At 44.6% G+C, this 26,699-nt stretch overlaps 1 protein-coding gene across 1 annotated transcript in view; it reads left to right on the forward strand.

The window, feature by feature from the left end:
- Nucleotides 1-1,191: 1,191 nt before the first annotated feature.
- NECAB1 (N-terminal EF-hand calcium binding protein 1) overlaps nt 1,192-26,699 on the forward strand; it is a 131,939-nt gene continuing 106,431 nt past the window's right edge. The window contains exons 1-2 of the mRNA XM_030553425.1: nt 1,192-2,147; nt 13,004-13,028. Of these exons, the coding sequence (XP_030409285.1) occupies nt 2,049-2,147; nt 13,004-13,028 (124 nt within the window). The 5' untranslated portion in view covers nt 1,192-2,048. The remainder of the gene's footprint in view (nt 2,148-13,003; nt 13,029-26,699) is intronic.

The following is a 26,699-nucleotide window of genomic DNA, read 5'->3' on the forward strand; positions in this document are numbered from 1 at the left end:
ATCCTCAGGTCAGAATTAAATTACCCCCATGGTGCTTCAAATTGAACCAGGATGAAATGTGACATGCAAGTTCTAACATAAGACAATAGGAGGCAGAATTTCTTTACAAAGAGGTGGTTGTAATTGGATTGTAATTTATTGGTATCACATCACACACTGTCTCCCAGAGACAAGTGGGGTCGGGATGCCAGAGGCTCTGTACAAACAAGTAAAAAAAACCCAGCGAACTCAGACTCTAGGTTCATGACAATTCTCAATAAGTGGGCAAAACAGACAAAGGGAGGGAGATAGGAGGACAAGGTGGGCAAGGAAATCTCTTGCGTTGGACCAGCTTCTGTGGGTGAGAAAGACAGAGGGCTTGTCTACATCAGAAAGTTGCAGCGCTGGTGAGGGAGTTACAGCGCTGCAACTTTGAAGGTGTACACATCTGCAGGGCACCACCAGCGCTGCAACTCCCTGTTTGCAGCGCTGGCCGTACTCCCGTTTTGTCTCGGGTGTAGAGGATCCAGCGCTGGTGATCCAGCGCTGGTAATCCAATGTAGACAGTTACCAGCGCTTTTCTTGACCTCCGTGGAAGGAGGAAGCCTCTGGTAATCAAGCTGGTTTCCTTTCCCGGTTTGCTCTCTCGGTCCCGGAGCCAGCCAGCAAACCGCAGGGAAGGAGACCTGCTTGCTCGGGGTTCCGGGACCGAGAGAGCAAACCGGGAACGCCGCGGTTTGCTCTCTCGGTCCCGGAACCCCGAGCAAGCAGGTCTCCTTCCCTGCGGTTTGCTGGCTGGCTCCGGGACCGAGAGAGCAAACCGCGGCGTTCCCGGTTTGCTCTCTCGGTCCCGGAACCCCGAGCAAGCAGGTCTCCTTCCCTGCGGTTTGCTGGCTGGCTCCGGGACCGAGAGAGCAAACCGCGGGGAAGCTGGTTTCCTTTCCCGGTTTGCTCTCTCGTCCCGGAACCCCCCTTGAAGCCGCCCAACAGCGCTGCAGTGTGGCCACATCTAACACCACTTGCAGCGCTGGTTGCTGTAAGTGTGGCCACTCTGCAGCGCTGGCCCTATACAGCTGTACTAATACAGCTGTAACAACCAGCGCTGCAAAATTTTAGATGTAGACATGGCCAGAGACTCCAGGGGCGTAGAGCTCTTCTTTTGTGTAACCCCAAAGCGTGTCTCTCTCGCCAATAGAAGCTGGCCCAATAAAAGATATCACCTCCCCCACCTTGTCTCTCAGATCCTGGGACCAAACATAGCTACACCACCACTGCCAAGGGGGAGGGAGCCAGATGAAACAGTAAAGGGCTCAGACACAAGCCTGCTGCATCCTTGCGCAGGGGAGCCAGGCAGATTGAGGAGCAGCCTTAGGTATAGGCTGATATTTCCTTTGAATTCTCTGGCTTGTATCTGGAGCAAGTGGGGACTATTGTTTACAGCTTCCATGCTGGTTTTGCCCGTGTATAAGGCACCAGCACTATCCGGGTTGCAGTGGTGACCGGTGACGTCCCAATGTGTTTCCTTGCCCGAGTACATTAATGTGTGCGATGGATTTAGGCATTCGTTTGAATGGCGGATTTAGGCGCATGCAGGCTGAGCTCCCCGCCTATGCAGACGCACAAAGGGGCGCAGAGGGCGCGCGCTCGGGGGAGCGCATCTCCTCCAGGCTAAAACTCTCCGTCGAGGACAGTTTCAGGGTGTCCAGTCCCGGAGCCCCACCAGCAACCGGCGTGGGAAGGGGCTGTTGTTTTCCGCGCCAGCCCGGATAATGTGGCGATCACGGCTCGGGTCGGGGGGAGCGGAGTCCCCTCAGGCTGCAAGGAGGCGAAGGAGGCGGGATCTGCCCACCCGCAGGGCTGATCCCCGGGGAGCGATCGCGTTGCAATGTGACTCCATGAAACTGACACGGGCTCTAGCGCCATCAGCAAAGGGAGGAGCGCGCGGCTGGGGGGGGCACAGCCCAGTGTGAGCAGCCTCCAGCAGCGGCTGCAGCAGCGTCTCTCCGGGAGCCGAGCCCCAGCTCATCCCGGCACGGCGGCCGCAGCGCCCCCGCTCCCCGGCAGAAGGCATGGAGGGCGGTCAGGAGATGTCCCCCTCCTCAACCAATTCCTCCGAGGAGCTCAGCTCGGCCCCGCCGCTCACCAAAGGGATGTCGATCTTCCTCGATGTAAGTCCGGGGCAGCCTGGCTCGGCCAGGGCGGGGGGCAGCCGGGGTGCGGGGCTGAGCCGGACGCAGCCCGCTTGGCGTTGCAGCAGAGCTGGAGGGGCTAGTTCTTGGGAGAGGGAAACCAAGCGTACGCGGGAGTCAGTCTCTAGCGCATCCTTGGAGCGGCTGCAATGTGACCACAGCCACAGGTAACCAAAGCTAGAAACCGCATCCCGAGGAGGGGGCCGTGCAAACCTCACCGAGAAAACAAACCTTGGAGGGGCACCAGAGGAAAAATTCCCTCGCAGCGATTTCCTTGGGTTTCCCAGCGATCTGCACTGAGCCAGGGTCCAGGTGATGGAAAGTTTTGAAGGCGCATGCCGAGGTGTTTTTAAGGAAGAACTATATTGGCAATCTTTTTTGAATACCGCTGAAACCTTGATAATGCAAGTTTGGCTAGACTGGGTTAGAAATGCCTCCTAAGCCAAGGTGGCATTAAAAGCTCTCCCAGCGAGGAACAGATGAAATTGTCCTTTGAAAGGGAAAAATGGTCAAAGCCGAAATCTAAAAAGTACCACGGTCTTGCTTTGCCTCTGGATCAGTTAAGTTTATATTCTTTACCTGATTTGACCATATTAATTTTTAAAAAATAATAATTTAGAGCATATGCTTATAGACAAAACGGGTTTAGGATCTGGTCTGCTTTTATTTACAAGACCGTAAATGAATTTTAAAACATCAAATATTTGTGTTAGAAAATGAATAACACCTAGATAACAGTAGATTATAAGTCAGGTCTGGATGTGAAGAAATTGTCAGGGGAGAGTCACAGCCATAAATAAGTTGAATTTACCGCTGAGCCAAAAATAATGTAACTTTCAGGGATTTACTGTCAGCTACTTGTATTTCTTATCTTACAATCAAGAAGGACTGATCCAGCAAGGTGCTGAGTATCTCCTGAAAGGCACAGGGATCCTTTAATTGCCAATGGATTCTGGAGGAACTGAAGGCATTTAGAAACTAATTTACAGTGTGCTGAATGCCATCTGCAAGAGGCTAAGCAGCCTCAGTTCCCACTGCTGAAAGTGGCACTCAGCACCTCAGACCTTTTCAGGAGCTGCTCCTCACCCTGCAGGATTGGGCCCAGCATTCTTGCCCTCATCCAGAAAAGCATTTGAGCAGGAGTCTAACTTGAATTCAGCAGGACAACTGGCATGCTTAAAGGTGAGCCTCTGGTTATGTGCTGGATCAGCCACAGAGCGCTCAGCACCTTGCACAAGACTGAGCCCATATACATTGTTTACACATGCTGTGCAATTGAGTGTAACAACATTAACAAAGAATGTAGCCCCTCTTTAGATCTTAGTATAGGCAAAGTTTGCAGAATTGAATCAGTTAGTGCATCTATGTTTTTGATTTGACAAGCTCCATAGATTTACACAATATTACACCAACTTTCACTGCTGACTGCTTCAAAATACAAAGGACAGGATAGGTTCATAACATCTATATAGGCCCATACATCTATATTCATCAACGATGAAACTTGCACTAAGGGGCCTACATTTATAAACACCTTTGAAGTGACCACATTAAAATTCCCAGTGATTTCCCAACAATTTTACTGAGCGTTCAGTAAAAACTACACTACTTTTAATGATTTTTATAGATCCCTGCTGTAACAATTTAAGAGAGGCCTACCCTTTATTGCATTTTATTATATTTATATATATTTATGGCCTGGAGACATAATAAAAATGCTGTTTCTTGATATCACTTTGCTCCTACAAGATTTATTCGTCCCTTAGTGTGTATGCATAACTCTCCTTAAAGCAAAAGGGAGTTCTACTCATGCATTACAAAGAGATGGAATCACTGGTTTGCAGGAGAAAAAAAAGAGATAAGAGTACAAGTGGAGCCTACAGCTAAAGATAACAGCATCCTAAATTGGGGAATATCCTCTCGGAGTGACCTCACTGCGGGTATGTCTACATCTACAATTTTGCAGCGCTGGTTGTTACAGCTGTATTAGTACAGCTGTATAGGGCCAGCGCTACAGAGTGGCCACACTTACAGCAACCAGCGCTGCAAGTGGTGTTAGATGTGGCCACACTGCAGCGCTGTTGGGCGGCTTCAAGGGGGGTTCGGGGAACGCGAGAGCAAACCGGGGAAGGAGACCAGCTTCGCCGCGGTTTGCTCTCGCGTTCCCCGAACCCCCCTGCAAACCGCAGGGAAGGAGACCTGCTTGCTCGGGGGTTCGGGGAACGCGAGAGCAAACCGCAGGGAAGGAGACTTGCTTGCACTGGGGGTTCGGGGAACGCGAGAGCAAACCGGGAAAGGAGACCAGCTTCGCCGCGGTTTGCTCTCGCGTTCCCCAAACCCCCCTGCAAACCGCAGGGAAGGAGACCTGCTTGCACGGGGGTTCGGGGAACGCGAGAGCAAACCGGGAAAGGAGACCAGCTTCCCCGCGGTTTGCTCTCGCGTTCCCCGAACCCCCCTGCAAACCGGGGAAGGAGACCTGCTTGATTACCAGACGCTTCCTCAGGTATGCTGGGATACCTGCTTATTCCACGGAGGTCAAGAAAAGCGCTGGTAAGTGTCTACACTTGATTACCAGCGCTGGATCACCAGCGCTGGATCCTCTACACCCGAGACAAAACGGGAGTACGGCCAGCACTGCAAACAGGGAGTTGCAGCGCTGGTGATGCCCTGCAGATGTGTACACCTTCTAAGTTGCAGCGCTGTAACCCCCTCACCAGCGCTGCAACTTTGTGATGTAGACAAGCCCAAAGATTCACCAACACATAAGTAGCAGAAGGTTTGGCCCTAAAAAGAGCACCAAAGTATCTCCTCCAAAGGGAGGTGGGGGGCAGGTAAGCTGGATATTAAGCTGTACAATAGCCAAGTTTGATTGCAACACAGTGAACATTACCTACGTTTTGCTCCTGTCTACTCACAATACGGCGCATGGCTGCCTTTGATTTCAATACATTGCCACCTAAATACATCGTGTTCGGATGCCATAATAGATTTCTGAATTCTCTCTATATCTGTGTGGCTGCAATTCCGAGAAAAGAAATCATCTATCTAGCCAAGCGTCATGTTCCTGTGTGTTGATGCACACAGGATAGGGTGTACACAGAATAGGATGCACACAGGCTAGGTTGAGTAGTGTTCTCCTCTTTTAACTGACTACTGCCTATTGGTAACATCCCAGTAATGATGCTGAGCATTTATATAGCACTTTCATCTTCAAACAGCTATATAAAATTAAAGTTTCTCCTGTTCACAACACCATAATGAGGAAGGTAAGTAAATGATAGTTGGGCTCCCAGTCTTCTGCCTAATGTTTATCTATTACATGAGTGTCCAAGGTAATGCTGATATACTTTAGTGATTCCTTATGTTAAACTCACTGTGGGTGGGTGTATTATGGTATGGCCTTCCAGTGACTGCTTGAGCACTGCTGCTCTAAAGGAGCCAAGTTCAGTGCTAAGTGCCTCCAATACTCTAATGCAATGCTCTTTGAAATATAAGCACTTGCACAGAGGCTGGGAATGGGGCCTGGTCTACACTACATGTTTAAACCGAATTTAGCAGCGTTAAATCAAATTAACCCTGCACCCGTCCACACAACGAAGCCCTTTATATCGATATAAAGGGCTCTTTAAACCAATTTCTGTACTCCTCCCCGATGAGGGGAGTAGTGCTGAAATTGGTATTGCCATGTCGGATTAGGGTTAGTGTGGCCGCAATTCAACAGTATTGGCCTCCGGGCAGTATCCCACAGTGCACCATTGTGACTGCTCTGGAAAGCAATCTGAACTCAGATGCATTGGCCAGGTTGACAGGAAAAGCTCCACGAACTTTTGAATTTCATTTCCTGTTTGCCCAGCATGGAGCTCTGATCAGCACGGGTGGCGATGCAGTCCCAAATCTAAAATGAGCTCCAGGATGGACCGTATGGGAGATACTGGATCTGCTCGCTATATGGGGAGACAAATCTGTTCCATCAGAGCTCCGTTACAGAAGACAAAATGACAAAGCATTTGAAAGAATCTCCAGGCTATGATAGACAGAGGCCACAGCAGGGACTCAGCGCAGTGCTGTGTGACAAGCGTAACGGAAAGCCAAAGAATCAAATGGACGCTCATGGAGGGAGAGAGGGAGGACTGAGGAACCCAGCTATCCCACAGTCCCCACAGTCTCCGAAAAGCATTTGCATTCTTGGCTGAGCTCCCAATGCCTGAAGGGTCAAAAACATTGTCCGGGGTGGTTCAGGGTATATCTCGTCAATTTACCCCCCTTTCTGCCATGAAAGAAAAAGGAAAAAAATCGTTTCTCACCTTTTTTCAATGTCACCGTAGGTCTACTGCATGCTGCTGGTAGACTCGGTGCTGCAGCGCTGAACAGCAGCATCCCCTCCCCTTCCTTTCCTGATGGCAGATGCTATAAAATGGTGGAAAACCGTCCTCATCATCCTGTGAGTGCTCCTGGCTGGCCTCGATGAGGTTGGCCGGGGCCGCCTGGGTAAAAATGGGAATGACTCCTGGTCATTCCTGGCAGATGGTACAAAAGGCTTGGTAACTGTCCTCCTCATAGCGGCTGAAGGCTGAGCTCCATCAGCCCCCGCCCCCCTTCATGTCTAAAGAAAAGATTCTGTACTCCCTGGACTATCATAGCAGTGGGAGGCTGTGCTTCTCTCCCCCCCACCCTTTAATGTCCTGCCTGGACTATCATAGCAGCTGCAGGCTGCCTACCCCTCATTTTATCTTGCTAAAAAGTCAGTGTTTCTTATTCCTGCATTTTTTATTACTTCATCACACAAATGGGGGGACACTGCCATGGTAGCTCAGGAGGGTTGGGGCAGGAGGGAAGCAATGGGTGGGGTTGTTGCAAGGGGGCATGCAGCTCATCATTTCTGCGGGATCTCTGGGGCTCTGACACAGAGCGGCTGTGCTCTCTGGTTCTCTAGTACACTTGCCCCATACTCTAGGCAGGACTGACTCTATTTTTAGACCAAACATAAAGAAGGGAATGACCCTGGGGAGTCATTCCCATTTTTGTCCATGCGCCCCCGGCCGACCTCAGCGAGACCAGCCAGGAGCACCCATGACAGCAGCAGATGGTACAAAAGGATGGATAACCGTCATCACCAATTTTCAAATGCAAACGGTGCAAAATGACTGATAACCACCATCTCATCGCCAATTTACAATGGCAGATGGTGCAATAGGGATGGTAACCATCTCTGCTACCTTGCAAAGACAAATGAATGCTGCTGTGTAGCACTGCAGTACCGCGTCTGTCAGCAGCATCCAGTACACATATGGTGACAGTGACAAAAGGCAAAACAGGCTCCATCGTTGCCATGCTATGGCATCTGCCAGGGCAATCCAGGGGAAAAAGGGCGTGAAATGATTGTCTGCCATTGCTTTCACGGAGGAAGGATTGAGTGACAACATTTACCCAGAATCACCCGCGACACTATTTTTGCACCATCGTGCACTGGTATCTCAACCCAGAATTCGAATGGGTGGGGGAGATTGCGGGAACTATGGGATAGCTACAGGATAACTACCCACAGTGCAACACTCTGGAAATCGACACTAGCCTCGGTACATGGACGCACACCGCCCAATTAATGTGCTTAGTGTGGCCACGTGCACTCGACTTTATACAATCTGTTTTAAAAAACTGGTTTCTGTAAAATTGGAATAATCCCGTAGTGTAGACATACCCTGGCACATTGGATGTCTCTGGTTAGTGTGTTAGCTGTACCACCCAGATGGTGGTATTGTGCATACATCATTATTGCTCAGGGCACAAATAAGTTGTGTGGTTTATTTATCGGGGTTGTGCCACTTGCTCTGTGTTGGATACATCCCACTTATTTTCTCATTATTCAGCCCATTAGCCATGCTTACCCAGGCCCTCCCAGCAGGCAATTCAACCCATGCACCTTTTTTTCAAGGAGCAGGATTTCTGCACTTGCCACTATGGATCTGCCTCCCCCTTGGTGGCTCCATGCTATCCTCTTTTCATCAGGCAGAGTCTGGCATAGCCAGCCCTAGTAATTAGCTCTAGATCTCAAAATATTGATTTTTTTTAAATTCACAACTCTCTCTCTCTGTCCTTTGGCATTAAAAAAGGAAGCAAAACCACCATGAGCTCTCTTGCTGTCTCTACAGCTGATATTAAGTAACAGCTACTAATTCCAGTACAATGCACATTCTTACAGACATCACTGTTGCTGGTGCACAAACAAGGAAGCAGGGAAAATGGAGAAACATTTTGGTGTTTGTTGCATGTGAAAACACAGAAGAAAAACGAATACTGATTGCCAAATGAAAAAACAAAACAAAACAACAATAACAACAGCAAAAACCCCACAGTATCAGCTAGGATCCTAGTGTTGTATTTTAGCCATTAAAAGAATATTACCGAGTGTAAAACTATTCTGACAAGGCTCCTCCTGCATTTTTGCTTTTCGATAGTACCTTCTCAAGCTCAAGATCCTCATACTTTAGCAATTGGGTGTTAGTATTAGTAGAGTGTTTCCAGACTACTGTTTTAAAAAAAAAAAAAAAAGCAGAAACCGAGCTGCCCAATCGTGCTATTGAGAGCTGAGTTGCAAAGTCCTCTTTGTTCAGAGGTACTAACTGGAGATTAATTAAAGACACTAAATTTAGTTTAGAATGGACTGAATCTAGATTTTAAACATCCCAAAGTTCAGATCTGAGTTTATGAAGGGAGGCCTGGATCTGGATCAGTCGCTTATTTTTTTAAGCTTTGTTCTTATGTCAAACAACATACACTCAGGCAAAGCAATCACACAGAGGATTAGGACACTCAAATTTCAGGGGTGCTTGGATCTTGGGTTTTCAGTTAGTCCAATCTCTAATAAAGACTATAAAGTAATGCTACTATAGGTGATTTATTTAAACTAATCCTAACTAGCTTCTTAGCTGCACCGTTACTGATCTGCTGTGTTCTAACTAGCTTAGAAAGCAAACCTCTTGCCTTGACTTATCATAAGTACTCACGCCCATTTGGAAAATGTTGCCCATTCTGTGTGCCTACATATTTCTGTAGAAACTTTTCTGTTCAGATGAAGCTTTCCATTTCTGTCTTGTGGCAACCTGTTAATAATGCTCAGCTGTTACCTGACTGGTTGCCTCGGATTCCAATAGGAACAAGTTTCTACCTTGGCCTGCCTTCAGGTGGGTACAAGGCCTTAAATGGCAACAGATACCTCTGTACTGGGGGGCGGAGGCAGCCTATGGAGAGAGGATTCCAAACACCCATGCATCATGGAGCACTGCTCCAGAGTGGCATTCTGCAAGATACTCAGAAACAGCCTTGGGGGAAGGGGGCTGGCTGGAGGCAGGGGGGAATGCTGAGCATAACACAGAGCTACTGGCCCAAAATGTTGCAAGGGGCAGGTGTGGGGAGGGCCCCAAACAAACTATATTTCATCCCAGATGTTCACATTATTTGTGTTCTTCCTTCAAGATGGTAGGAGGGCTGGAAGAATCCATCTGCTTATCTTCCATCTAAGTCCCCAAATCAGGCTTTGCATGAGGAGTCCAACAGTTCACCCTGATTATTTAGACAGCTTCTGGGACATGCACCATTTGCAGTGTGGGGTAAATACAGGCCTCTACCATCTGTGGATAACAATTTAGATCTCTTAGTAAAAGTCATGATACAAAGTAGTTACACTCCACACGTTTCAATTTTGTATCACTTATCTCCACAGCACACCATGGTAGCAGCTCCCTTTTGAAATGTATTTTTCTTTATTTAATTCCTGCCTAGTCTAGTGTAAGCTTCTTCTTCCTGGCCTCTCCCCCCACTTTAGTCCATCCAGAACACAGCTGGCAACAGCATCTTCCTCTGCCATTTTCCTGACCTTGCTTTCCCCATTCTTACACCTCTACACTCATTTTTTCCCCTTTTCATCCATAACCAGTTCAAGCTTCCTCCCGATTTCAGAGCAATGCACAAACTTGCTCCCGCATATCTGATCTCACTGCCTCCTGAACCCAGTCTCATCCATTTGCTCCACAGAAGGTTCTTTGCAGACTGCTCCCTTGGGCTCCCTTGCCCAATTTTAACCCTTTGTCTTTATTCACAGTCTCTTACATTTGCAGCAGCCTCCCAGCTCGCATTCCCAAAGCATCCTGTCAAGTTCTTCTGTACCAGGTATGGACTGATTGCAGAGCTTGCTTGTACACCCCAGATGTATTCATCCTTGTAGTTCATTCAGTAGTTCTGAGTTGTCTTCCCATCAGGAGTTGTGCTGGACTATATCCAGTAGCTGCCATTAGTATTGATCTGTAGTTTAGAAGAACAACGAATGGATCTTCCTGCTCAAAGATTTTCTTGGCTGTCAGTAGAGCTCTCTCAGCCTCTCCATTTGCTTGAGAGCTCCAGGTAATATGATCAACATCATATTTTGTTCAGAACAACTTAAATTCTGCTGCAGTGAGCTTGTCCATCACTAGCTGCTCTGGAATATCAAAGTGAGCAAAACTGCACTTCAGTTTCTTGATAGCACTGCACCATGTTATGCCTTTCAAGTCCATTATTTCTATATATCAGGAACAATAGTCCACAGCAACCAGGTAATGATGTCCTCTGAATTCACCTAAATCTGCAGCAAGTCTCTTCCAAGGCCTCTCTGGTAGAGGTGTTTGTACATTGTATGATCCAGCATTGTCTCTGAAGTTTATTTGTACAGAATCTCCTTTCAAAAGCCCCATATCATCAAATCCTCCACTGAGTTCTTCGTCCTTTCTCTCTAGGCCCATCGTGGGTGCCATACTGCGGCTGAGGAGGTTTCTGGTCTTTGGTCACATACACTCCAAATGCATAGCTTTTCTCTTTGTAAGATGTTTTGGTGGTGAAGTGGCTCATGCACTTCAGAATACCTCCGGGGTAGTCAGAGGTGTATCGAGTGACTTTGTCTGTGAAAGGGGTTGAAGGTGATTTTAAGCCCTTTCTGACATGAGTATGACCTCAGCTCTTGCGTCAATTTAAAAGTCAGTAGTCTTGCCAAAAATATTCGGTTTCACTCTCCAGGCCGGCTCTGTGTCATCACAAGTGAAAGATGCCAGAAAGAATGCTCTTGATTGTCTGTCTGTCATATGAGTTAACTCCTCCCTTACTGCTTTGGTGCAGCAAAGAGCTGCAAACTGTCCACATGTATTACACAGTGCGCCTCTGGCTAGATGTGCATCGTATCTTGGGATATGACTTTTTCCACACCTTGGGCATGTAGGCTGGAATTTGTCCTTCTTAGCCTGGGAGTTCTCTCTCCCTGACTCAGGGATTTTATGATAATGACTTAAACACTCAAATGTCCGTTTATAGCTTTTAGGCAAGGTTCAGGCTTTTCAGGTTGCTCCTGCCTTTTGTTCTGTTGTTTAACTAATTCTGACTGTTTTGCTATCTGTATAGCCCTGGTTAGGGCTAATTCTCTTCAGTTGTAGCTGCTGTGAAAGATTTTTGTCTGTTAACCCAATAACCAGCTTGTCTGATATTTTCATGTTTTTATCCATTACATTCAGAGCTCTAATAAAACATTCAACAGTTCTCTGATGAAACTGAATTCTCTGATGAAAACATGCTCTTTCATAAACCACAATTCTCTGAGGTATAAAGTATTCATCAAGCATAGCCAGAACCCTTTCGTAGTCATCTTTGTGACTGTATTCAGTAAAGTCAAATGATTTTAAAATATGCTCTGCCTGCTTCCCCATACCATATATGAAAAGATGATACCTGTGTATCTCCAGTTTCTTTGTGTAGCTTGGTAATAATGCAAAATCTTGTTTCCAGTCTGTTCATTCTGAAGGTTTATCAAAGCAGAATTCTCTCAAGCATTGACGAATGGCATGTTGATGAGATCCTGCAACCTTTGTTGCTGTTTCTTTTGTCTGCAACCTTTGCTGCTGTTTTCCTTCTGTTTCTGTTCTTAGTTTCCTCCTGACATGTTCTTCTGTACCAGATAGGGACTGGCTACAGAGCTTGCTTATACATACCAGACATGTTCACCATTAGATCCTTTAATGCTCTGCCAGGTATGGCTGTGGTTGGTCTAAATGAGGTATTTTACACAATGTCACCTGCTGGATGAAGAGTATAATACAGTTTAACATTCCATTACACAGTCTCTTTCTGCTCCTTTAAATCACTAACAACCCACGAGTCCTGGATTGACTGCACTCTAATACCCACACTCTGTCCATTGTTTGTACCACCCCTTGTACCTTTAGGGCTGGTCTACATAGAAACTTGCACCTTAATAATTACATTGCTTTTTAATTCACACCTCTGGTAAGTTTGGTGAAAGTCCAGGTGCTTTTTAGCTTATGGGTACTAAATCAAGTTAAATTGTCATAGGATACTTGTATTCTGAAATGAGTGTTCACATACAGACTCACACTGAAATCACAAATTAAAACCAATTGAGTTATTTCAGTGCAAGTTTGTTTGTCGATGAGATTATAACCCCTTCAGAGCAGAGATTTTATTTTCCCATTTTAATTGCTGACAAGTGCTGTGTATAACTGCAGTGATACATATGTATAACCCTGTAGATGTGTCGAGTGCTTGTCAGCAATATATATATATATATATATATATAAACACAAATAATTACTGTGGCCCTGGCTTTATGAGTGCACAGCACTGGGGTTAAAGAAAGCTCAGTCTGAGAGAGGAACAAAAGCAAACCTGGGGCCTCTCTTGCTACCACATTGTGAAATATGATGGTGGAATGAAAAAGAAGCAAATGCTCATTGTTTACAATCTGCAGTGTCATACAGTGTCACACAGAAAGTGATTCCTGTCTCTCTTTTTCTGTTTAGATACTGAGAAGAGCAGACAAAAATGGTAAGACCAGTCTCTTCCGATTCTTTTTTTCTCTTCAGACAAATCTGTCAGACCCAAACCTGTGTTTTAATGCTTGATAAACTAGGCTGCACTGAACACATTCAAGTGAAAACTGGCTTTTGTTAGTGTAGTAGTTGTCACTCTAGAAGTCAGACACATGATGTTTGATGCTTCTGATTTTCTGTCTTGATCTGGCAATTGGGTCTGGGCTGACTCTTGTGCTTGCATGGAATCCCATTGCAGTCCATGGAACTATGCACAGGTGCAAGGGTCTGTCCAGGTGGATCTTATTGCAGGTCTTAGAGTGTAGCAGCTACCTTCTGGTGGTAAAATTGGTTGCCATTTTGAATACCAATTAATTTTATAAGCTAACTATCAATTGTTCTTTTACATACAGCAGGCAGACTCTTATTAAGAAGAATTGTCTGTGCATGTGGGGACACATGCTACCTTTGGCTATGTGCACACAGAATCAGTTGGCCAAATCTTGCTTTCTCAGGCTAAACTCTCATTGATGTCAATAGTTTTCTTGAGTAATAACTGCAGTATTTGGCTCAGTGAATTAAGTGCACATGCACCCAAAGGCAAAATTTGGCTTAGGCATTTGACTAGCATCTTTGTTCATTGCATGCAGATGTATTATTAGTAACTGTGTTTATAAATGCCATTTAAATATTACTAATAGCTCAATTTCTACTATTTTTTAATACTTAAATATATTTCCTCAAGTCAAATTTGCTTTCCTCCCACAGTTTTCAGATATTTGTTTGTCTGTCCATGTGTCAGAGGCAGGATGAATGTGCTGAATCATGTGTAATTCATAGTAATACAAAACCCTCTTGGTATATTAGCATGGACTGGTGATTTTCCATTAGCATGGACTGATGCTGTTCCGTTAGGTAAAATACAGTAGGTTTAGAATGAAATACTGGAAGCTCTGACACACACATGCAGTCCCACTGCATTATGAGGACCATCACAAGGGAAACCAGTGGACTTCTAAATACAAGTGTAGGTGCTGCAGGATCAGGTTCTAGTTTTAACCCAAGTTCAACACCTTGTTCCATCACAGAATTGTAGGACTGGAAGGGACCTTGAGAGGTCATCTCGTCCAGTACCCTGCTTTTAGTAGCTCTGTGCCTCAGTTTTCCATCTGTAAAATGAGGCTAATAGCACTTCCCTACCTCCCAAGGGTGTTGTGAGGATACATACATGTGGTACACCTCTACCTCAATATAATGCTGTCCTCAGGAGCCAAAAAATCTTACCGTATTATAGGTGAAACCATGTTATATTGAACTTGCTTTGATCCACTGGAGGGTGTAGCCCCATCCCCCTGGAGCACTGTTTTACTGCATTATATCCAAATTCATGTTATATCGGGTCGTGTTATATCAGGGTAGAGGTGTAATGGGGACCATGTAAGTAACTAAGATAAATAGAAATAAATCTTGCAGATAGTATCTTGGCACATTCGAGGGCTGGAGTGGGGATGGGAAGAAACTCTTCCTAAATGCTATATTCCACTACAGCAACTCTCACTCTTTTTCAGTCTGTAGACCTCAGTCTAATGGAGATCTGCTGCTTGTGGACCACATATGATGAAAACATCTGGGGCCATATATCCATCTGCTATAAATTGTCAGAGCACCATTGTTGTCAGTGGAGCTGTGACCATTTACACCAGCTGAGGATCTGTCTCCTGATCCTTTGGAACCATACATTCCCTCCACTGCCCCAACACACAGTGGAAACAGCTGGTTCTATGACAGCCAGGACCCTCCAGTCCCGCAATGAGAGAATAGCATTGTCCATACTCTGTTAATTCAAATGGGGGGAAGTAATCCCCTGTCAGTGACAAACCTGATTAGCCCAGCATAGTCCAATGGCATGTAAGCCTAAAGGCAATTTGTCTTTGAAATTCACAACCCTTGATCTCACTAGAGCAAGGAGAAACTCATGGGAAAGAACATCCTGATTCTAAGGTGATAATTTAACCCGTTAGTTAAGTATTAACTTGACTCAACAAATCAGAAACTGAAACTGTACTTGTATCAATGTTTGCTCAACCCGAATGCCAACAAACCTAACATATTTCCAATCTTTTGTGATTTAGCAGAGTAAACGCTCAAGCCACATTAAGGGTATGTCTATATTTGAGCTGGAAGGTCTAAGTCCCAGCTTGCATACACTTACCTGAGCTAATTCCATTTGAGCTCGCATGCTAAAAGTAGCAGTGTAGCCTGGGCTGCATGGGCAGCAGCTTGGGCTAGTTGCCCAAGTGTGTAACTGCCTAGACTCCCGGCTTATACTCAGCCAGCTGGCCTATGCCTTCACCGATGTTACCCCAGCTACACAGCTATTTTTAGTGTGCTAGCTCAGATCCAATTAGCTCAGGTAAGTGTATGCAAGCTGGGACTTACAGCATCCAGCGCAAATGTAGATGTACTCTAAAAGCAATCAGGTGCGTTTCTAAGACTTTGTCATGAAATAACCGCTGTTTGAGGAAGTCACATATTAGAAGGCTAGCCACATATATAGCATGTTTAAGCTGCTGTCAGCAAATGTTTCAAAATATTTTTTGTCAACTGGGTGCTTTGCATTGTAAATGACATCTGTTCAGTATGATAGGACACCAAATATTGATTTACTGTTATATTAGTGTAACCCTTCTGCCCCTCTGAATTGGCAGCAACAAGGGCCGGGTTCAGTATCCAGGGGTTCCGTTTCAATAACACCATGCATAAGCGGCTCGAGCCCCCACCCAGTGACCTGGGACACTTACATGCCACACCCCTCTGGGCGCCTCTAGGAGGCAATACTTCCCCTCTCGCAAGCACGGAGACTGAGTGTAGCAAAATCTTTTTAATAAAGGAAGGAAACAATGAGGCATCCCACTGGAAAAACACCACAAACAGGATTATAACACAAACCATAAACAAACAAAAAACCCACCCCCAGGTACGTTTGGCAATGTCCTTTTCCCCTTAGGGTCTTAAGTCCAATCACCCCAAAGTCCAACAATCCAAAAGTCTCTGGTCAGTGCTACCCCAGAATTCGTGAGTTTATCTGCAGAGTTTTACCCCCCCGCCAGCCTGGGGGGAAAGTCCACACAGGGTGTTAAGGGGCACCGTACGTGGGCCAGGGCCAACTGCTCCACCTCTCCATGGAGTTCTGCTGCAGCCTTCACCCCGACCAGCTCCACCACACCAGCTGTGCCGCTCCTCCAGCTGTCCCTGCAAACTGCTTCACTCCACTGTTCCGTGGACTGCTCCAACACACTGCAAACTGCTCTGCTCTGCCAGCCATTTAACAATAGGTCTTCAGGCTCCCCCACTAGTTAACACAGCACTCCGTGATCTCAATTCAGCTCTTTCACTGATTTCAGCTCTTAGTAGGGGAGCCCTGGTGCTGGTGCACCATTGGCCCAACATTAATTCAGCTCAGCAGTCTCCAGATAGACTCCTAATAGAATAAAAAATTAGCTCTACTCTTTAACATTGGAGAGAGGAGGATGTGCAATTGGTGTTCCAGGCCCTCAGAAGAGGCCCATACCATCAGGTACACACACTAGTCCCCAACCTCTCTCCATTCATGGGGTTTTGGAATCCATGTTTAGCAAGTACCACCCAACTGAGGTCGAGTCATTTCTGTCACAAAGCAGTCCCACAGCTCCCCATTCACACAATCAGGGTGACAAACTTTTTTTTTCCTGCCCCAATAACCAAGAAATTGGGGATCCCTGAGCTTTTAAAATCACCATCCCAAGCTGCTGTGGGGTTATGCTAAGTGCGGGGGTGGGGAGTGGATGCCAATGCAAATTCTTAAAATTCTTTCCACATTCTCTACAATTCGCCACCAGATGTTAGGGTAGCGCTCATCCTGACTCTGCTTACATTAGTGTATCGTGTTTGTTGCAGTAACGTATGTAAGTTCATGCACATATTGTTAAGATAGTGCTGTTTTGAAATCATAGCAATCTTTTACATTACCTTCAGTGAGAAATTAAAATATCCAGACTGTATCCTGACACTGAAGAAATATATGTCTGTTAGATATTAAGCAACCTTATTAGTTACAGCTTGACAAGTAGTAGGAAAACTAATCTAGGTATTTCAAATGCAAGTGTTCCGACTGAATGTATTGCCCTAAAAATACTATTAACAAAAGGTCAATGTTTATACCCAAAGAGAGAGAACATTCCAGTCTCAACCAGATGGGGAATGCATCAAGAATTCATCTAGGTTATTTCATGAACCAGGTATCACCCATGACCAGTTCTGGGAACTGACTTCTTCACTACAAGCTAGAGCCTGCCCTGTCCTGAACTAGCTTTCTGGGAAGTAAGAAGGCACAAGGAACATCATCCCTTCCCGCTCCCTAGCAAAGCAGCAGGACATGATCTTCCTCTAGAATTCAATAGGTGGAACACTCAGCCAGTGCACTGGTCCACTTCCCATATCCACCAGATAGGAGATACGTCTTGCCCTCCTGCTAACCCCTATGATGTAGTCAGTTGAATGAGCTAGCCATGCACATGTGCTGCTCCTGATCAAATGAGAACTAAAATGAGTTTGGCAGCACATTGTGCCAGCTTACTCCAAGCCATCCTGCCATGCAACTGCAAAGTGTGTATTGTGCAGAATGCACGGCTGTCACTGTCACTACCCTGTTCCACCTTACCCCACCAGCCGCCCTAATACATCTCCCTAAACAAAAGACAGGATTTTGTTCACAGAACAGCAGTATTTACTCGTGCTAGGTAACTACTCAGTAGATTCTGAAATAGTACAATTCCTTGGTATAAAATGTTGTAATCTAGACTTGGATGATATGGACAATACACGACTTCTTCCAAAAACAAAGTGAAATGAGAGATCAAAAAGCATAGAAATCTTGCTTTTAAATAGGAACATAATTACCAGCACTCACAAATGCTACAATGGCTGTATTACCCTTATGACAGTTAAATATGGCTCTAAATTATAAACTGCACCACCAAATAGTCATATTCCTATAAGCGACGACTAAATGTCATGAGTATTTTCTAACCTTTCATTCAGGTGGGTTGTGTTTCTTTTGCTAAAGTGGCCAGGTTACATAGGCCTCTGTACCACTTCAGGCATGCATACCACTGCATAATTTTGAACTCTTTTGTTGATTTCTTCCAGTTCTAACCAGTTATCCACGCTCTCAACAAGATCAGGTGACTAAGCTATATTTGTAGTTCATATTTTCATACCAAAACGGGCTGATGATAACTGATGGTGATTTCCATAAATGCAAAGTATGGATTAGACCAACATCATTTTTAATACCTGGCAATCTTATATGTGCCTGATTCTCTTACTCAGAGGGAGCACAACGTGTAAGTAAGAAATGCCAATGATTGAAGGGTAAGGAGGAGGAGTATAGCTGGTTGGAAATTTTCCAATAGACACCAATTCATTGAAAGCTAAACATTATGATGAAAGTTCATTTTGAAAGAAAAAAAATGCAAAAAATAATTTTTATATTGTCAAAATGTTCGGTTTAGACCTTTTGGGGAAAGGAATGTTTAAATTTTCTGTTTCAAAACAAACTTTGTTTTATCCTTTTATTTGACATTATGTCAATTTAAAAAAAAAGGTCTAAATCAAAATGAAACTTTCAATCAACCTGCAATGAATTTTTTTCAGGATTTCATTTCATAGCAAATGTAAATTTCCTCCCCTCCATTCTCAAACAGAATTTTTATTTTTTAATTTGTGGAATTCCCTGTGAAATAAACATTTTTGTCATCCCCCTCCGCCTCCTCTCTGCCCCCCCCCTCCTCCCCCAGGTCTAGGGGAAGCAAAAATATACTGGGTGGGGACAACCAAAACTTTGGCTTTCCCCATCTCTCCCCACTAAACAATCTTCACTCCCTCTCCCCACAGCCAACAGTGTGTGCCATGCATGCTGGCTGCATCGGAACCACGTGATTCCATTACTGTCTGCAGTAATCCCCTCGCTCACCTTCTGACATGGTTTGAAGGACACAGGGCTGAACCATGGAACTAAGGTCTTGCATCAGCAGCATGTGGTCAGTTGACTACAATCAAGTGTGCACTGTACCAGTTACTGGTCACTGGGGCCTCTTCTGACCATGGATCCTTGAGCCAAAAATCCTCCTATATTCCTTCCCTGTTTGCACAAGAGTGGACATTCAAACATACTCCCTATATCCCCAATAATCCACCAGCAAACAGTCTGTGTTAATACAGAAAGAAAGAGCGAAGGGCGATGAGACCAGATCTCTTGATCTCAGAAAGTGGCACTTATCCTTGAATTGCTGGAGAGCTGCTTCACCATTCAATGGAGTCATGAAGTGCCACACAATAATCACAGGGCAGTGCCCTGATGTTGCACAGCACCTGCATCCTGATGTGTTTCTATTCTCACTCCACCTCTCTGCAGCTGAGTGTGAGGAGAGGCCTCCTCTCTTCTCACTGCCCTTTTCCCCTTTAGCATCCTCAAATCTTTCACTGCTATCACTCAAGAGAATGAGGGGGGAACTCGCTAGTTTCTGCTTTCGTCTCTCGGGGGTTGGGAAAGCTTGGCCTGACCTTCACTAGTACGTTGGCTCAACTCTCTGTGGGCTGCCTGCTATGTAATGAGGCCTGCACACGCTCTTTTCCTTTTCTGAGGACTTCTATATGCAAAGCGTACGTACCCTCAGTCTTTTAAAAGTCCCCAGCCCTAGTCTGTGTGGAGATAGCCTTGAAAACACAGCTAATGGCTAAGGTTGAAATTGTTACTAATCTAGTCCACACCTAAAGGCATCTGAGGCTGGGCTTCAGGGGACCTAAATAACCAGTTACTTGACTCCAGACCAGTTCAAAACAGAGTGCTACTGCTAGCTGAACTGTCAGTGATGGCACAAAGGACTATGCAAGCTACCTCCCAGATGGCTGTCTGCATTTAATTCACATCCTCTCCCATTGTGACCTCTGGCCACAATTGAGAGCAGCCCAGTGGCATGGGGAATAATCTGGTTTAGTGAACTACATGCACAGTTCTATAGCAAGAGACTTTAATTCCCCATTCTGACACCGACTCTCTGAGGCCTTGGTAAAGTCACTTACCCTTTGTGCATTAGTTTTCCCATGTGTAAAATATCAACCTCGCTGGATGTTCATTGTGATAATAAGTTTGTAAATCCTGAAGAACATGCTGAAGTTCCCCAGCCATCACACTGAACCCTACAGTGGTTGGGAACCTAGCAGCACCCCCACTTGCCTCCAGCTTCCTTGGGCAACTGAAGCTTAATAAACTTGTAGATGTTGGGAACCATGTATGGACTCCAGAACAAACTACATTTGCAGGGCCAGCTTTAAGCCGATTCCCCTGATTCCTGGGAATCGGGCCCCATGCCCGCACCTAAGAGGGCCCTGCGCCTTAGATGCCTTTTTAATGTTTTTTTTTTTTTTACTCATCCAGCTTCCGCGGGTGTGTGTGTGTGTGTGTGTGTGTGTGTGTCCGGGTCTTCGGCAGCATTTCAGCGGCAGGGGGGTCCACTCCGGGTCTTCGGTGGCATTTTGGCGGCAGGAGGCAGGGGCTCTAGGTCTTTGGCAGCGTGGGGGCGGGCGCTCCGGGTCTTCGGCGGCATTTTGGCGGCGGGGAGGGGGGCACTCCAGGTCTTTGGCGGCATTTCAGTGGGGGGGTGTCTTTCGGTGCCGCGGAAGACCCAGAGAGGAACCCATGCCGCTGAAGTGCCGCCAAAGCCCTGGACCGCCACCAAGTATTCGAATCAGGCCCTGCAGTTCATAAAGCCGGCCCTGTACATGTGCTCCACTTTTCCTGCAGCAAGAGGTTGGTATTAGGACGAAGATTCTCCCACCCATTTTTATATGAAGTAAAGTTTTGGCATATGCTAAAACCCACCTTGCTGCAATCACAATACTGGCCAGGATCTTGTTACATTTTGAGGTTGGGGTCCCAACTTTATTTTCACAACCTTACCCAATAATATTAAGACCAGCTCTAGTCAGCGACCTAATAAAAACAAAGAGCTGCAATAGGCAGACCTACAAGAGACAAGTTAAATGTAGATGCCTCTATTTGTCTACAGATAGGAACATTACTCAGCATGTGATGAAGGATGACTGCAAGTAAATGATGAAAAAATAAAAACCAACTGCACAGACCAAAACAAAGGATCAAGAGAGCATGGTCTGAATACCAAGTGCCCAGTGGAAAAAACCTGCAGATCCAATATAAAATATTATAATGCCAAGATCAACACTGTCTCTCTCTCTCTCTCTCTCTCTCCTGATTCTGAGTCTAGCTTGTTGTCTGATTTTCTTTTTTTTTTAAATTGATGCAAGCACTGAGCTTTTTGAAAAATATTCTCTTTCAGCAAGTAACTTAAGTGGAATTTTTTGATAAAACACATTCTGATTAGATTCGCCTTCAGAAATTGTTACTGGTTTCACATTGATATGTTTTCATTCCATACATCCCAATCTTTTTATGACACAGGAACTCGGTTGTCACTTAGTCATGTGGGTTTTTAAATGTGCATTATAAAGACTGTTAAATAGTCTTAAAAGAGCATCCCTATCATCATATCTGGTTTGATAATTTCATATGCTCTCCTATGTACAGAATTACCTTAAACATTAGTACAGTGGGTGACATCCTGGCTCCAATGAAGTCAGTCATATGGACTGCGAGGGAGTCTTGGTTTCACCCCAATTCCAACACAATGCAAACAATGGCTCATCAAAAGTGTACTGCCAAAGGACTCAGGATAATTTTAATATAAGGCAAAATTCAGAGAGTGACAGAGAATCAACAGCTCCCTCAGGTTCCAACGGGAGTTGCAGCTGCTCAGCACCTCTTCATGATTGACTCATAATGCTAACACTGAGTTCTCATTCATAATTCATATGTCATATAATTTACATAGAATAAATGAACATAACAATGATGGAATTGTACCATTGTTATCATCAGTCAAATATCTGGTAACAAGTTCCATTCTTCAGAGATCTGAATTCCATTTCCATGTTTAAAGGTTTTTCAATTGACAGCTCAAGTGCATGCTAAACATTGATTTTTACATGCGAAACTTCTATGGGGCTGTGGCTTTCACTAAATCTTAGTTATGATGATAGCGATTTACAAGCAAAATGTTTTTGAAGCACTCAAAGCTGAGATCATTGCAAATTCCTGCCTTTAATACTGGGTTCTAGAGGCAGGAATCACTCAACGAAGTTCTATGGCCTGTGGCATACAGGGGGTCAGATCTTATGATCATAATGGTGGTCCCTTAGGCCCTAAATTGTGTGTATATGGGTACGTCTACATTACAGGATAAATTCGAATTAGCTTAAACCGATTTTATAAAACAGACATTATAAAGTCGATTGTGCGCGTCCACACTAGGCACATTAATTCGGTGGTGTGCGTCCGTGGTCCGAGGCTAGTGTGGATTTATGGAGCGGTGCACTGTGGGTAGCTACTGTAAAATAATGAGGCCAATAACGTTGATTTGCGTCCACACTAACCCTAAATCGATATAGTAATATCGATTTTAGCGTTACTCCTCATTTTGTAGGAGTACAGAAATCGATTTAAAGAGCCCTTTATATCGATATAAAGAGCAGTGTAGTGTGGACGGGTGCAGCATTAAATCGATTTAACGCTGTTAAAATCAGTTTAACAGCGTAGTGTGGACCAGACCTATATGTTGAAGAGGCTTGAGGACAGAATAAACCCTTGTGTCACACCCTGTCCAGTGGAAACCACTCACTGCCCCGCTTTTGGTCACATTTATTATGAGGCTAGGCCTGGAAGGTTTTGACAAAGTGGAAGTTGCTGGAATTTCCAGTGGTAGACAACTCTTAACTGACCTCAGATATGCCGAGGACATGATGCTCTTTGCTACCACCACAAAAACAATTCAAGAAATGTTGTAGTTTGTAAAAACAGCCAGTGAGGAATATGGCTTATCACTGAATGAAGCAAAAATGAAATGCATGTACGTTGACATAATTAAGAAAAACAAGATGAGAGCAGACATCACAATTAATGGTCAAGCCATAGAGGCAGTAGATGAATTTAATTATTTGGGATCAAACATATCCAATAAAAGAGGGTGTTCCATAGAAATTGGAAGAAGATTAGGAATGGCTCATTCAGCCATGGCCTTGCTGGGATTCCTTTTGAAACCTTTTGCACTTGGCTTATCTGGAACATTTCATCCACTTTTGGAGAACACTCCATCCAGTTCTCTGGGATCCAAACTCAGTTTGACTCCAGCTCATCACTCAGGTTCCTTTATTAGGCATGGGCTAGCTCTAAGTCCACATTGGCCAGGCCCAGGCTGTTTATATACAGAGCGATAGCATAATTCCAAATCATGTCACACACTACTAGCTACTAAAATCTATGCTTCTTAAATTTAATTGGTTTGGACATCATACAGATCATGTAAGGACCAATTGCTTTGAAGACTGTGTAAGGAACTAATCACTTATGTCTTCACCTTATCCACATTTCAAAGTTATCAGTTCAGGGTATTCCCACTTATCTCAACTAGCCCAAAAACACCATCTCCAGCACACAGTCTGTCACACTCTTTGCAGTTTAACCTGGCACTCAAATCAAGCTATAGGCAAATTTACTTATGCCCAGCAAGATGTATACCTAGAGACCTATACCTACAGAAGTTTGGAAAAGCTGTCATCTCAAAATGTATGAAGGTTTGATTCCTGAAAAGCTTAATTTTGTCCATAATGACTTTTGGATGTGAATCACAGGAAATTGATGCTGCTGTCAAGAAGAAAATTGAAGCTTTTGAGATGTGGTGCTGGGGAAGACTGTTGCATATCTCCTGGATAGACAAGACGACGGAATACTTATGTTAGAAATATTATTGAAGAGAAACAGATCCTGCTGTCGGAAAGCAACAGGCGCAAACTTACATGCGTTGGTCACATCGAGTGTAGAGATGGAAATAATCTCAAGAAAGTTATCATGGAAGGAATAGTGGCAGGTCATCATAGTAGGGGACAGCCAGTAAGGAGAGGAATAGATGGTATGTGTAGTAGGAAGAGAGCCTGAGACAGAAGCCCTTTTATTAGAGGCCTAGTATGAGGCCTGAGGCCTGAACTAAAGTAGTGGTTAAAACTTTACCAATATGAAGCAAAGTCAGGCTGTGAGCAAAAGGCAGGCCCTGCTCACAGAATTTGGCAAGCACGGGGCTAATACTGCAAAAACACATATTCCTAAAAGGTGCTGGGCACAGAGCACTCACACAAGCATACTCCAGAAGTACCAGAACACCTCAATACCAGCACATTCCCCAAAGATAACAGGAACACACTGACTCATCCTTAAGGATAAGGTCAGGATGACAGCATAATAAATAGAGATGTTTTAATCAAACCAACAGATACAAGAGAATAGGTGGCACCCTAATACGTCAGGGGCAATACGCAACTTGTTTGTACTGGTGTGTAAAGATGTATCTCAGAGCCAGTGTCTTTGACCAGCTGAGGGGGGAATGGAAAGTCCCGCCTCTGCGTGAGCTGTGTCCATTGTCACAAGCGTACATGTCTTAGTAGCCTCATAGAATCTGCCAGGTGCTATTACCATGCTTCATCGACAATAAATGTGGCCAGGAGCCTTCACTTAAAACCGAGTCTGTGAATTTATTGGGTAGTTTAATTGAGGTCTGCTATCTCTGCTATCTGTGCAGAGCTGGGACAGCACACTAAATAAACACACACACACAGCCAACATCTAACCACAGTGTGCAGCAGGTTACTGAGAAGTCATGCTGCTACAATGAATAAATGGATTTTACTTACCTTAAAATCTATTAATCATTCTACAGAAAAACTATGATTATAGTTGGGGACTGAGCCAGAGCTTCTGAGTTCTTTCCAGCTATACCACTCAGATGTTGTGTGATCTTGGGTCTGCTTATGTAAAATAGCTTCTCCATCTGTGAAATGAGCATACTACCACTATATCTATCCAAAAACACAGTCTGTATTGAAGCACAGTGCATTTGCCAGGCTGGTTAAGGATCTGTATCTTTTTTATTTCTAGTGCTTTGAATGTCATAGACAAACATCTATTATTCCATAGCACATTAAAATTCATTACTTGACATCTTCTCTGCACTCTTCATCAATATTTTTTCAGCTGATATGCTGTTTGCAATTCTTCACATTTCATGTTTTTCTTTCATTTCCTTGCATCCTGGCCAGCTTCCCAGCTCTTCACTCACTGAGTCAAATTAGGCAAAAGTAAGAGAGACAGAGAAAATTATTTTAAATCATTGAAGTTGTCCATGCCATGTTTGAATCTATTGCTGATAGTTCTGTGCCCAGGATGGCTCTCTATCAAATGAAGGAAAAGAGGCAGCCATGCCTAGGGCAATTTTGTGCAAGCCCTCTGTAGTTAGAATGTGGGGCTGGGACATGGAAGTGTGTTTTTGCACATGTGCTCTCTCATCTGGGTGTCCTATAAGTCACGTTGACTGCCTCTGCAAGGGCAAATTGCATAGCAGTTTCGAAGGATGGGTCAGGTCTAATTATGGGCTTGTATTTAAGCTGAATTTCGAGTTACATTCAGTTCTGCCCTAAAAGTGAATGTGGTCTGAACTTGGCACTTAAGGCCAGGTTTTCAAAGGTATGTAGATACCTAAAGATGCAGATAAGCACTTAGTAGGATTTTCAATTGCACTTATGCAGGTTAGGCACCTAACACCCACTGAAATTATTAGGTGCTTAAGTACCTTTGAGGATCTGGCCCTTGGTGCTTATAAAGCAGAAAGAAGTGTTTTGTTTGGATCTCTTCAATTTCATACGCTCTACCGTATAGATGAATGCTCTCCGGGGCTGGCAACGCATGTCAGTAGTTTCTCTCATTCTCCTCCATCTTGTTCTTTAGCCCAATTAACTCATTTAAAATTAATTTGGGAACTCCAGCTTTTCAGTGAAAGCTTTTGAGATCATTGTGACAGCCTGGCTCACTTTTCTTCATTCATAAGCTGCTGGCTGCCACCCAAGGCTCCCTATCTTTTCTTGCCCTGTATGACAGCGAATGCCTCGCTCTTATTCCGTGGGGACTTGAAGCTGAGAAAGATTAAGAGATGCAGCTTAAATGCTGGGGATGGAAGATTGTTGCTTTGTGCTTTATCCTTTTTCAATGCTTCAAAATCCTCCTTTTCATATTTTTTTTAAGTTTTGAGAAAGAGCAAATTTAAAGACGTAGGCCCTGATTCTCCCCTACCTTGCTTAATCATTTGCACCTGGCAGAGGGATGATGCTTAGGAAGGACGAAAGCTTTTGTGTGCTTCACTGAAAATTAGTCATGGTATAGCCCCATTATGAGAGCTGAAAACTGCAATTTGTGCATGTGCCATAATTTTTTTAAATGATGATGGCACTTTTCAAAAACTATTTCCCAGTATGCAAACTGAAATGGAATTGCACTGTGCATTTGCATCTTGCTAATTTTGGACAATAGAAATATAGTAGCCCTTGTATTCTTCACTACACAATTAGTCATAAATGTTAAACTAGCCCTGCTTACTGGCTATTTTATACTGTACATGTGGGAGCTAACCATGAGGAGTTCTCACTTTAAGTTAGTGGCCTGAATAAATTTTTTCCCCACATCTGTTCACTC

The sequence above is a fragment of the Gopherus evgoodei genome, chromosome 2, assembly GCF_007399415.2.
Source record: "Gopherus evgoodei ecotype Sinaloan lineage chromosome 2, rGopEvg1_v1.p, whole genome shotgun sequence".
Classification (NCBI taxonomy): Eukaryota; Metazoa; Chordata; order Testudines; family Testudinidae; genus Gopherus; species Gopherus evgoodei.